The sequence below is a fragment of the Boleophthalmus pectinirostris genome, unplaced genomic scaffold, assembly GCF_026225935.1.
Source record: "Boleophthalmus pectinirostris isolate CB_2022bp ecotype Guang Dong unplaced genomic scaffold, ASM2622593v1 HiC_scaffold_8, whole genome shotgun sequence".
Lineage (NCBI taxonomy): Eukaryota > Metazoa > Chordata > Actinopteri > Gobiiformes > Gobiidae > Boleophthalmus > Boleophthalmus pectinirostris.
The window spans coordinates 686,324-698,823 of NW_026571515.1; the positions used below are offsets into that span (position 1 = coordinate 686,324).

General features: G+C 47.3%; 2 protein-coding genes across 3 annotated transcripts; one reads left to right on the top strand and one right to left on the bottom strand.

Annotated features, from left to right (window-relative positions):
• Positions 1-4,616: 4,616 nt before the first annotated feature.
• On the bottom strand, positions 4,617-9,426 carry LOC129412449 (zinc finger protein with KRAB and SCAN domains 3-like). 2 transcript variants are annotated; one of them, XM_055166442.1, is made up of 4 exons: positions 9,119-9,426; positions 7,211-7,591; positions 5,803-5,908; positions 4,617-5,716 (listed from the first exon to the last, which is right to left on the bottom strand). In XM_055166442.1, exons 2-4 carry the CDS (start codon positions 7,563-7,565, stop codon positions 5,713-5,715), a joined length of 465 nt encoding a protein of 154 aa, XP_055022417.1. In that variant the 5' UTR covers positions 7,566-7,591; positions 9,119-9,426; the 3' UTR covers positions 4,617-5,712. The 2 variants fall into 2 exon arrangements, with proteins under 2 accessions (XP_055022417.1, XP_055022416.1); XM_055166441.1 differs by lacking the exons at positions 4,617-5,716; positions 5,803-5,908 and having other exon boundaries at positions 6,498-7,591.
• Positions 9,427-11,303: 1,877 nt separating this feature from the next.
• Positions 11,304-12,025, top strand: LOC129412426 (putative golgin subfamily A member 6-like protein 19; the record flags this gene model as incomplete). Its single annotated transcript, XM_055166328.1, has 1 exon — positions 11,304-12,025. A coding segment is annotated over exon 1 (564 nt), but the record flags the coding sequence as incomplete, so codon positions are not given.
• Positions 12,026-12,500: the final 475 nt, after the last annotated feature.

Below are 12,500 nucleotides of genomic sequence, written 5' to 3' on the forward strand. Positions count from 1 at the left end.
CCAGGGTCTAAACCAGGTCTAAAGGACTAAACCAGGACTAAACCAGGTTCTAAACCAGGTCTAAACCAGAACCAGTCTAAACCAGGTCTAAACCAGAACCAGGACTAACCAGACTAAACCAGGTTAAACCAAACCAGGTCTGAACCAGGTCAAAACCAGGCTAAACCAGGACTGAACCAGGTCTAAACCAGGTCTAAACCAGGAACCAGGTCTAAACCAGGTCTGAAACCAGGGTCTGAAACCAGGTCTGAACCAGGTCTAAACCAGGACTAAACCAGGTCTAAACCAGTCTAAACCAGGACTAAACCAGGTCTCTAAACCAGGTCTAAACCAGGTCTGAACCAGGTCTAAAACCAGGTCTAAACCAGGTCTAAACCAGGACTAAACCAGGTCTAAACCACCAGGTCTAAACCAGGTGGACTAAACCAGTCTAAACCAGGTCTAAACCAGGACTAAACCAGGAGGTCTAAACCAGGTCTAAACCAGGACTAAACCAGGTCTAAACCAGGTCTAAACCAGGTCTCTAAACCAGGTCTAAACCAGGTCTAAACCAGGTCTAAACCAGGTCTAAACCAGGTTCTAAACCAGGTCTAAACCAGGTCAGGTCTAAACCAGGTCTAAACCAGGTCTAAACCAGGTCTAAACCAGGTCTGAACCAGGTCTGACCAGGGAACCAGGTCTAAACCAGGTCTAAAACCAGGTCTAAACCAGGTCTAAAACCAGGTCTAAACCAGGTCTAAACCAGGTCTAAACCAGGTCTGAACCAGGTCTGAACCAGGTCTAAACCAGGACTAAACAGGTCTAAACCAGGTCTAAACCAGGTAAACCAGGTCTAAACCAGGTCTAAACCAGGTCTAAACCAGGTCTAAACCAGGAAACCAGGTCTAAACCAGGTCTAAACCAGGACTGAACCAGGTCTAAACCAGGGACTAAAACCAGGTCTAAACCAGGTCTAAACCAGGAGGTCTAAACCAGGTCTAAACCAGGTCTAAACCACTAAACCAGGTCTGAACCAGGTCTGAACCAGGTCTAAACCAGGAAACCAGGTCTAAACCAGGTCTAAACCAGGTCTAAACCAGGACTAAACCAGGACTAAAACCAGGTCTAAAAAAGGAACCAGGTCTAAACCAGGTCTCTAAACCAGGTCTGAACCAGGTCTAAACCAGGTCTAACCAGGACTGAACCAGGTCTGAACCAGGTCTGAAACCAGGTCTAAACCAGGAACCAGGTCTAAACCAGGTCTAAACAGGTCTAAACCAGGAAACCAGGAACCAGGTCTAAACCAGGTCTAAACCAGGTCTAAACCAGGAAACCAGGTCTAAACCAGGTCTAAACCAGGTCTAAACCAGGTCTAAACCAGGACTGAACCAGGTCTAAACCAGGTCTAAACCAGGAAAACCAGGTCTAAACCAGGTCTGAAACCAGGTCTGAACCAGGTCTAAACCAGGTCTGAACCCTAAACCAGGTCTAAACCAGGTCTAAACCAGGTCTAAACCAGGTCTAAACCAGGACTAAACCAGGTCTGAACCAGGTCTGAACCAGGTCTGAACCAGGTCTAAACCAGGTCTGAACCAGGTCTAAACCAGGTCTAAACCAGGACTAAACCAGGACTAAACCAGGTCTAAACCAGGTCTAAACCAGGACTAAACCAGGTCTAAACCAGGTCTAAACCAGGACTAAACCAGGAGTCTAAACCAGGTTCTAAACCAGGTCTAAAACCAGGACTAAAACCAGGTCTAACCAGGTCTGAACCAGGTCTGAAACCAGGTCTAAACCAGGTCTGACTAAACCAGGTCTAAACCAGGTCTCTAAACCAGGACTAAACCAGGTCTAAACCAGGTCTAAACCAGGTCTAAACCAGGACTAAACCAGGTCTAAACCAGGAACCAGGTCTAAACCAGGTCTAAACCAGGACTAAACCAGGTCTAAACCAGGACTAAACCAGGACTAAACCAGGTCTAAACCAGGTCTAAACCAGGTCTAAACCAGGTCTAAACCAGGAACCAGGTCTAAACCAGGTCTAAACCAGGACTAAACCAGGACTAAACCAGGTCTAAACCAGGTCTAAACCAGGACTAAACCAGGTCTAAACCAGGACTAAACCAGGTCTAAACCAGGACTAAAAAAGGACTAAACCAGGTCTAAACCAGGTCTAAACCAGGACTAAACCAGGACTAAAAAAGGACTAAACCAGGACTAAACCAGGTCTAAACCAGGACTAAAAAAGGACTAAACCAGGACTAAACCAGGTCTAAACCAGGACTAAAAAAGGACTAAACCAGGACTAAACCAGGTCTAAACCAGGTCTAAACCAGGACTAAACCAGGACTAAACCAGGACTAAACCAGGTCTAAACCAGGACTAAACCAGGACTAAAAAAGGACTAAACCAGGACTAAAACCAGGTCTAAACCAGGACTAAAAAAGGACTAAACCAGGACTAAACCAGGTCTAAACCAGGACTAAAAAAGGACTAAACCAGGACTAAACCAGGTCTAAACCAGGACTAAACCAGGTCTAAACCAGGACTAAAAAAGGACTAAACCAGGTCTAAACCAGGACTAAACCAGGTCTAAACCAGGTCTAAACCAGGACTAAACCAGGACTAAACCAGGTCTAAACCAGGACTACACCAGGTCTAAACCAGAACTAAACCAGGTCTAAACCAGAACTAAACCAGGTCTAAACCAGGACTAAAAAAGGACTAAACCAGGTCTAAACCAGGACTAAACCAGGTCTAAACCAGGTCTAAACCAGGACTAAACCAGGACTAAACCAGGTCTAAACCAGGACTACACCAGGTCTAAACCAGAACTAAACCAGGTCTAAACCGGGTCTAAACCAGAACTTTGGAATCTGTTGTTTTGGGTTAATACCATTTTCAAAAATATAAAATTAATCTGGTGATCTAAACATGTGACATGTGACAGTGTTTGGTCCCGGGTCTGGTCTGGGTTTGGTCCCGGGTCTGGTCTGGGTTTGGTCCCGGGTCTGGTCTGGGTTTGGTCCCGGGTCTGGTCTGGGTTTGGTCCCGGGTCTGGTCTGGGTTTGGTCCAGATGCCCGGTGCCTCAGCTGTCGCAGAGGCTTCCTCAGATCAGAGTCTGAGCACTGCAAAAATAAAATCACTGCACACAGATTTTAAAGAGTGACCTGAGTTTAAAGAGTGACCTGAGTGGATTTGAGTTTAAAGAGTGACCTGAGTGGATCTGAGTGGACCTGAGTTTAAGGAGTGACCTGAGTTTAAAGAGTGACCTGAGTTTAAAGAGTGGACCTGAGTGGACTTGAGTTTAAAGAGTGACCTGAGTTTAAAGAGTGACCTGAGTTTAAAGAGTGGACCTGAGTGGATTTGAGTTTAAAGAGTGACCTGAGTGGATCTGAGAGGACCTGAGTTTAAAGAGTGACCTGAGTTTAAAGAGTGGACCTGAGTGGACTTGAGTTTAAAGAGTGACCTGAGTTTAAAGAGTGGACCTGAGTGGATTTGAGTTTAAAGAGTGGACTGAGTTTAAAGAGTGACCTGAGTTTAAAGAGTGGACCTGAGTGGATCTGAGTGGACCTGAGTAAACTTGAGTGGACCTGAGTTTAAAGAGTGGACTTGAGTGGACCTGAGTGGACTTGAGTGGACCTGAGTGGACTTGAGTTTAAAGAGTGACCTGAGTTTAAAGAGTGGACCTGAGTGGACTTGAGTTTAAAGAGTAACCTGAGTGGACTTGAGTTTAAAGAGTGACCTGAGTTTAAAGAGTGGACCTGAGTGGATTTGAGTTTAAAGAGTGACCTGAGTGGATCTGAGAGGACCTGAGTTTAAAGAGTGACCTGAGTTTAAAGAGTGGACCTGAGTGGACTTGAGTTTAAAGAGTGACCTGAGTTTAAAGAGTGGACCTGAGTGGATTTGAGTTTAAAGAGTGGACTGAGTTTAAAGAGTGACCTGAGTTTAAAGAGTGGACCTGAGTGGATCTGAGTGGACCTGAGTAAACTTGAGTGGACCTGAGTTTAAAGAGTGGACCTGAGTTTAAAGAGTGGACCTGAGTGGATTTGAGTTTAAAGAGTGACCTGAGTGGACCTGAGTTTAAAGAGTGACCTGAGTTTAAAGAGTGGACCTGAGTTTAAAGAGTGGACCTGAGTGGACTTGAGTTTAAAGAGTGGACCTGAGCGGACTTGAGTTTAAAGAGTGACCTGAGTTTAAAGAGTGACCTGAGTTTAAAGAGTGGACCTGAGTGGACTTCAGTTTAAAGAGTGACCTGAGTGGACCTGAGTGGACTTGTGTTTAAAGAGTGGACCTGAGTGGACTTGAGTTTAAAGAGTGGACCTGAGTTTAAAGAGTGGACCTGAGTGGACTTGAGTTTAAAGAGTGGACTTGAGTGGACCTGAGTGGACCTGAGTGGACCTGAGTGGACTTGAGTTAAACCTGACCTGAGACACTTTGTGCTTTGGTTTGAGTCCCAATTAAAATCAAACAAACGAGCCAAAGAAGAATGAGTTTATTTCCAGTTTAATTTCCACAGGCCAATAATAAAACGTCAAAGAAGAAGAAAAAATATTTATTTTGATTCTAAAAACAAAAAATGTAAAGTCCAGAGTCCAGACCTCGAGAAGTCCATCACACAGCCAGCCAGCTGATCCAGGTCTTCCAGAGAGTCTCCAAGCTGTTTGCTGCCAACCCGGGGAAGACGGTCCTGGTCGAGCACGTCATCCGTTTAAAGGACAAGGGCCCGGTCCGCCAGAGGTCCTACCGGGTTCCACAACATCTGGTGGCACAGCTCCTGAAGGAGGTGGAGGAGATGCAGCGCCTGGGGGTGATCGAGCCATCACAATCGGAATGGTGCAGTCCGGTGGTCATCGTGGTGAAGAAGGACGGCTCACTCCGCATCTGCATCGACTTCCGGAAGCTCAACGCGATGTCCGAGTTCGATGCCTACCCGATGCCCCGGATTGACGACCTGCTGGAGAAGATTGGTCAGGCCAGGTTCATCACCACCCTTGACCTCTGCAAGGGCTACTGGCAGGTGCCTCTGGAGGTGTCCAGTCGCCCATACACGGCCTTCCGGACACCTGCCGGCCTCTTCCAGTTCACCGTGATGCCCTTTGGCCTCCATGGAGCACCTGCCACCTTCCAGAGACTAATGGACCGTGTCCTGCAGGGGTGTGGCGACTGCAGTGCTGCTTACCTGGACGATGTGGTCATCTTCAGTGACACCTGGTAACAGCACCTGCATCACCTGGAGCGAGTCCTTGGCCAGATCCAACAGGCAGGTCTGACACTAAACCCTGCCAAGTGTCAGTGGGCCAAGCAGGAGGCGACGTACCTGGGCTATCGTCTGGGAGGAGGTGAGGTCCGGCCTCAGGTGGACAAGGTCGAGGCCATCCGCAGCTGCCCACGCCCTCGCACAAAGAAGGAGGTGAGGTCCTTCTAGGGCTTGGCTGGCTGGTACCAGAGATTCCTGTCTCCTGGACCGAGGCCTGCGAGACAGCCTTCCAGACCCTTAAGAACTGCTTGTGTTCCTCCCCAATGCTGAGAAGTCCCGACTTCAGCCAGCAGTTTTTGGTCCAGACTGATGCCTCCGCAGTGGGACTGGGGGCAGTCTTGGCCCAAGGTGAACCTGGAGAAGAACGTCCCGTGCTATACCTGAGTCGCAAGCTGTTGCCACGTGAGACCAGGTACTCCACTGTAGAGAAGGAGGGCCTGGCCATCAAGTGGGCGCTGGAGAGTCTGAGGTATTACCTGCTGGGGAGGGAGTTTGTCTTAGAGACTGATCATCGTTCTCTGACCTGGATGAACTCTATGAAAGATCATAACAGCCGTCTCACCCGCTGGTATCTCTCTCTCCAGCCGTTCCATTTCCAGATCCGCCATCGAGCTGGCAAGGCCAATGTGGTGGCGGACTATCTGTCCAAGTTGCCGCACATCGCCAACCTTGGGGAGAGGGGGAATGATGTGACGGAGCGCCTGTGTTGCCCCGTCATCTCCCGACTGGCGCGTCTGCATCTGGCCAAAGAGCGCCAGATGAACACCAACCCTGGAAAACAACTGCACACGACAACACAGCACCGCCAGGGCAGTGACGGTGCGCAGGGGGAACGCCTCGGGAAACCGGGTGGCATAATCGCACAGCACCAGGATGTACTGGTGTCCGCCACTACTCCGCACTAATGGGCCAACAATATCCATGGCTATACGGCGAAATGGGGTGGAGATCATGGGCAGAGGTTGGAGAAGGGCACGGTCAGATTGGCGGACATAGGACGTTTTCTGACAGGTGGGACAGGTTTTACAGAAATTTTGTACATCCGCATACATGGAGGGCCAATAGAAGCGAGAAGCTATGCGCAAATAAGTCTTTTGTCGACCCAGATGACCAGCCCAAGGCACGGTGTGTGCCAGGTGCATGACCAGTGGTCGACACGACATGGGAACCACGAGGCGCCTGGCACCGTCAGCCACTGCATACAAGATATCATTGTCAATAACATAGCACTCCCTGCTTCCTTTTGCCATATCGGGCAAATGCTGGCTTCAAAGTCTCATCCTGCCTTTGTAAGGCCCCAATGTCCTCTGGCACCTCCCACATCAATCCTGCCTTAAAGTCTGGCTCCCTCGACTTTAGTCCCTTTTCAAAGCGCCGCTGGCGGCGTGACTTCCTAGGCCCCTTTGTGCCCCCTTCAAACAACTCACTGTCCAGGGTAGAAAAAGGTTCGAGACTGGACCCCTGCTCCTGCCCTGTGAGGGATGTCACCCCTGTCCTTGCCTGCGCACAGGTGATCACAGGACCCGAAAACCCCCTGCCACAGTCACTGACTTTAGCTCCCCCTTCCTGCAACACATCGATCAGCACAGGTAGATCCCACCCCAGGATGGCAGCTACTGGTAACTTCTCCACCACCCCCACCGTTCATCCACAGTCACCGTCAGATCAGCAGTAGGGTAGGACTGGCAGTCACCATGTACACACAAAAATGGTTTCCTGCCTGCTGTAATCTACGATGCTTGTCGGCACGACGTCCCTTCGGACCAGGGTTAACAAGCTACCAGAGTCAACCAGAGCTGTCACGGGTTCACCGTTAATAGTAACCTCCTTGTAACACTGCCGCCTCTCTCCAGCACTGACATCCTCAGCACGTGGGGTATAACATGCCCCACAAAGTTTAGCTTTTTTGATCGGGCACAGGGAAGCTTTATGACCTGACTGCTGACAGTAGAAACAAACAAGCTCCTTACCGGGACCACGTTGGCTGGGTGCAGGGCTGGGATCTCCAGGCAGGTGGGAGTTGACTCTGGTTGCCGGTCTGGGTTGAGAAGGCTGCCGACCAGGGCCCCCTGGGTAGGCAGCTGGGCCTCCCCTCCGCGCATTGAGGTACTGCAGCGCTAGCTTGGCCGCAGCTAATCCCTCTGTTGGCTCGTGCTCCTTCACCCAGGTGCGAATGTCTGCCGGGAGGACCCGTAGCAGCTGCTCCAAGATAATCTGCTCCCCGACTTGCTCCTTAGTGTGCTGCTCTGGCCGGATCCATCGTCGGTAGAGCCCCTTTAAACGGTGGTAAGTCTCTGTTGGGTTCTCTCCAGGTGGGTTTGCCATGGACCGGAACTGCTGCCGATACGTCTCTGGGAGACGTCAAACTTGGTAAGGAGGGCTGCCTTCAGGTCCGGGTAGGAGTGTGCCCGTTCCACGCAAAGGGACGCAAACAGAGAGCAGGAGCGAGGCAAGAGAGTTTGTTGCTAAGGCGGTTTTGTCACCCGCGTTACACCATCATCACATTCTAGAATCTAAAATAGTTTTGGAGCCTGAGAAGCTGTCGCCGTAGCAACGTGATGTTCTAATGCCGCCCTGGATCTCCATGGTGATAGAACTCTGCTTGATGACATCATCAGAGAAGCACGACGCTGCTTTAAAGTAAACTTTAGTGTGTGTTTGTGTGTGTGTGTTTGTGTGTGTTGTGTGTGTGTATGTATGTGTGTGTGTGTGCGCGTGTGTGTTGTGTGTGTGTATGTATGTGTGTGTGTGTGTGTGTGTGTGTATGTGTGTGCGTGTGTGTGTGTGTGTGTGTATGTGTGTGTGTGTGTGTGTGTGTGTGTGTGTGTGTGTGTGTGTGTGTTGTGTGTGTGTATGTGTGTGTGTGTGTGTGTGTGTGTGCGTCAGTCGCTCTGGTTTGACATTTAAATTGTAGGTGATTTTATATTAGTTTTTTTTTTATATATTTGTATTTCACGTTGGGAGAAGAATTTCCAAGACACAGATGTGTTTTCCCCTGTGCTGCTCTGTTCTTCTGGCTCTTCCACCTCGTCCACTGTGTGACTGACGTCGCCAACGTGAACATGACGTTTACGTCGCTCTTACTGTCGCGTTCTGTTTGAGTTTCCGGCAATGAGTGGAATTACCAAAAAAATAAATAAAATAAATAAATGGGATGTAGCACAAAATGTGAAAACAGGAGAATACCGCCTTGTAATCCACTTATTTCAACAAAGTAACTGTAATCCAATTACCACTCATTAAAACAGTAACTGTAACTGAATACAGTTACTCATCATTTGTACTCTGATTACTCTGGTACATGTAATCTGTTACTCCACAACACTAGTGGTATTATAAAATATATAAATACTAATTAATATTCAAATATTGTACAATATACTAGACTGTTAAATTAATTAATCAAAATAATTAAAATGATTAATTAAAAATCCTTTTTTGAATTAAAGTGCATGAAAATAACATTCAAATAGCACAGCAGCTTTGGATTTAAAGTGCTAAAGGCAGTTCAATCATTTAAGGCACAATGTAAAGCTAAAAAACACTACAAAGTGCACAGTAACCAAGTGGACACTAAAAGACAATAAAAGTCATCATTTGATGGTGATTACATGTCAAATTGGACCACAATAGTGCAACAGAAATGATTAGAAATTTGGCATAAACAAGGCCGGAGGCGGCTAGGCTAAGCTAACCATACAAACAAACAGAGACTGGGCGGGGCTTAACAATCCCGTCAGATCGTCACTATACGGCTCGCTTGGGCGCTCAAAGGGCGATGGTTTTTGGCTCCTACAAGACGACATTTAAACATTTAAAACGGTGAGTTTAGTAACTTGTCATCGCGGATTGAAGCAAATTGAGGCTTAAAAACAAACCTGTAGCTCGCGTTTGTTTATCTCTCTCGCGTCTGCCGCGCTTCCGGGTTTTGCGCTAATATAAGCTCCTAATTGGGCGGCCGCGGTCACATGATCGGACGCACGCAAAGGGACGCAAACAGAGAGCAGGAGCGAGGCAAGAGAGTTTGTTGCTAAGGCGGTTTTGTCACCCGCGTTACACCATCATCACATTCTAGAATCTAAAATAGTTTTGGAGCCTGAGAAGCTGTCGCCGTAGCAACGTGATGTTCTAATGCCGCCCTGGATCTCCATGGTGATAGAACTCTGCTTGATGACATCATCAGAGAAGCACGATGCTGCTTTAAAGTAAACTTTGAGTGACACAGTGAAATAAACACTAAAGTGACAGAATACTTTTACTAATACTTTTACTACTGCTACTTCAAAGCAGCGCTCTGCTTTATGACATCATCAGTAAAGGACAAGCACAAAGCACAAAGCAACTTACTGCTTTGAAGAAGATTATAAGTATAACACGAAACAAACACTACAGACACAGAATACTGCCACTTCTACTGCGTGTACTACGACTACTGCGTGTACTGTGTGTACTACAACTACTGCATGTACTACAACTACTGTGTGTACTACGACGACTGCGTGTACTACGACTACTGCGTGTACTACAACTACTGCGTGTACTGCGTGTACTGCTACTAGAGCTACTACTGCACGTTTACACTAGAGCTTTTCTCCCTACTGCATATTTAAACAGAAAAAATGCCCTGGGTTTTTTTTAGAAAATCCCGACCTAAGGTCAAGCGCCAAATCTTAGAGGCTGAGAACCAGGAACTGCACGAGAGGATCCAGAACTTAGAAAATCAGAACCAGCAACAAAACGAGAGGAACCGAAACTTAGAAAATCAGAACCAGCAACAAAACAAGAGGAACCGAAACTTACAAAATCAGAACCAGCAACAAAACGAGATGATCCGAAACTTACAAAATCAGAACCAGCAACAAAACGAGAGGAACCGAAACTTACAAAATCTGAACCAGCAACAAAACGAGAGGAACCGAGACTTAGAAAATCAGAACCAGCAACAAAACGAGAGGAACCGAGACTTAGAAAATCAGAACCAGCAACAAAACGAGACGATCCAAAACTTAAACAATCAGAACCAGCAACAAAACGAGAGGATCTGCAGCTTAACAGATTGTAACCTCGACCTGCACGAGAGGATCCATAACTTAAACCATCAGAACCAGCAACGAAATGTGATGATCCATAACTTAAACCATCAGAACCAGCAACAAAACGAGAGGAACCGAAACTTACAAAATCAGAACCAGCAACAAAACGAGAGGAACCGAAACTTAGAAAATCAGAACCAGCAACAAAACGAGACGATCCGAAACTTACAAAATCAGAACCAGCAACAAAACGAGATGATCCGAAACTTACAAAATCAGAACCAGCAACAAAACGAGAGGAACCGAGACTTAGAAAATCAGAACCAGCAACAAAACGAGAGGAACCGAGACTTAGAAAATCAGAACCAGCAACAAAACGAGACGATCCAAAACTTAAACAATCAGAACCAGCAACAAAACGAGATGATCCGAAACTTAGAAAATCAGAACCAGCAACAAAACGAGAGGAACGGAATCTTACAAAATCAGAACCAGCAACAAAACGAGATGATCCGAAACTTACAAAATCAGAACCAGCAACAAAACGAGAGGAACCGAATCTTACAAAATCAGAACCAGCAACAAAACGAGACGATCCAAAACTTAAACAATCGGAACCAGCAACAAAACGAGAGGATCTGCAGCTTAACAGATTGTAACCTCGACCTGCACGAGAGGATCCATAACTTAAACCATCAGAACCAGCAACAAAACGAGAGGATCCGAAACTTACAAAATCAGAACCAGCAACAAAACGAGAGGAACCGAATCTTACAAAATCAGAACCAGCAACGAAACGAGACGATCCAAAACTTAAACCATCAGAACCAGCAACGAAACAGGATGATCCGAAACATAAACCATCAGAACCAGGAACTAAATGAGAGGATCCAAAACTTAAACCATCAGACCCAGCAACGAAACAGGATGATCCGAAACATAAACCATCTGAACCAGCAACTAAATGAGAGGATCCAAAACTTAAACCATCAGAACCAGCAACAAAACGAGACGATCCAAAACTTAGAAAATCAGAACAAAGATCTGTGCGAAAGGATCGAAAAGTCCTCGGTTAAGAACCAGAAGCTACAGGAGGTGAACCGAATCTTTTTGCGCCTCATCCACTTCCACTTGGAAGAACAGACCAAGAGGATCTGCTTGCAGCAGGAGTCACTGGAGAAACTTCAGATGAGGTGTGATGAAGCAGAAGGTGAAGTCTGCCCACACCTACGAGATCTGAAGGAGGAACGTCAACAACATGCTCAGCTGAAAGACTCCCATTCAGAGCTCCTCAAAACTGTCACCGAGCTCAACCAAGAGAAGGTGAATTTGAAGGAGGAGCTCGAAACGTTGAGGACAGGAGTCGGTTCCTCAGGCCCTCGGGAATTTTTTTTTAAATCTTATAAGAAGCGCATGTCTGAAGATCTGAAAAGTGTGGAGAACAGGTTATCGGAGGAGCTTAGAGAGACAGACAGACAACGACAGAGGATCACAGAACTGTTGGAGGAGATGCAGATTCTCTGTGATGAACATGAAAAGATCAAACAGGAGAAAACACGTCTGCAAGAGCAAATCCAGCAGATGTGTGAAGAGCTGCAGAAAGCCCACGCCGAGCTGGAGAGCTCCACGAAGACGTTAGCAGAGGAGCAGAGGAGAAACCAACTTCTCACACGACTGAAGGACAAATACAAACTCCACGACGAAGAAGAAGAAGACGAAGACGAGAGCGCGAGAGGAGAGGAAGAGGAGACGAAGGAGGAAGAGGAGAAGGAGGAGGACGGGGAGGAGGCGAGTGGTGGAAGAGAGAAGACTGGGACAAACTAGATGATTAGACCTGGTTTAAACCTGGGTTAGACCTTGTTTAGTCCTGGTTTAGACCTGCTGGTATTACGACATCCGTCCGGTATTATGACATGTCTCTATTTACTCTGTTTTTGTTTCGCACTCATGCCTCACAGCAAGAAGGTTGTGGGTTGGATCCCCGGGTGACCCGGGTCTTTCTGTGTGGAGTTTGTGTTTCTCTTCGTGTCTGGATGAGTTTCCTCCGGTTTCCTCCATCAACACAAAACCTGCTCCGGGTCCAGAACAGTTGAGAGTCAAAGACACTTAAACACAATCAGTTCAATCATTGTGTCCTTCGGCAAGACACTTCACACACATTGCCTCATATGAAAGCGGTGTGTGTGAGTGATGGTGGTGTTCGGAGGGACTGATGGCGTTGATTGAC

Coding starts and splice junctions, on each gene's coding strand:
- LOC129412449 (XM_055166441.1), bottom strand. CDS start 7,565: ATGGCAAACCCACCTGGAGAGAACCCAACAGAGACTTACCACCGTTTA.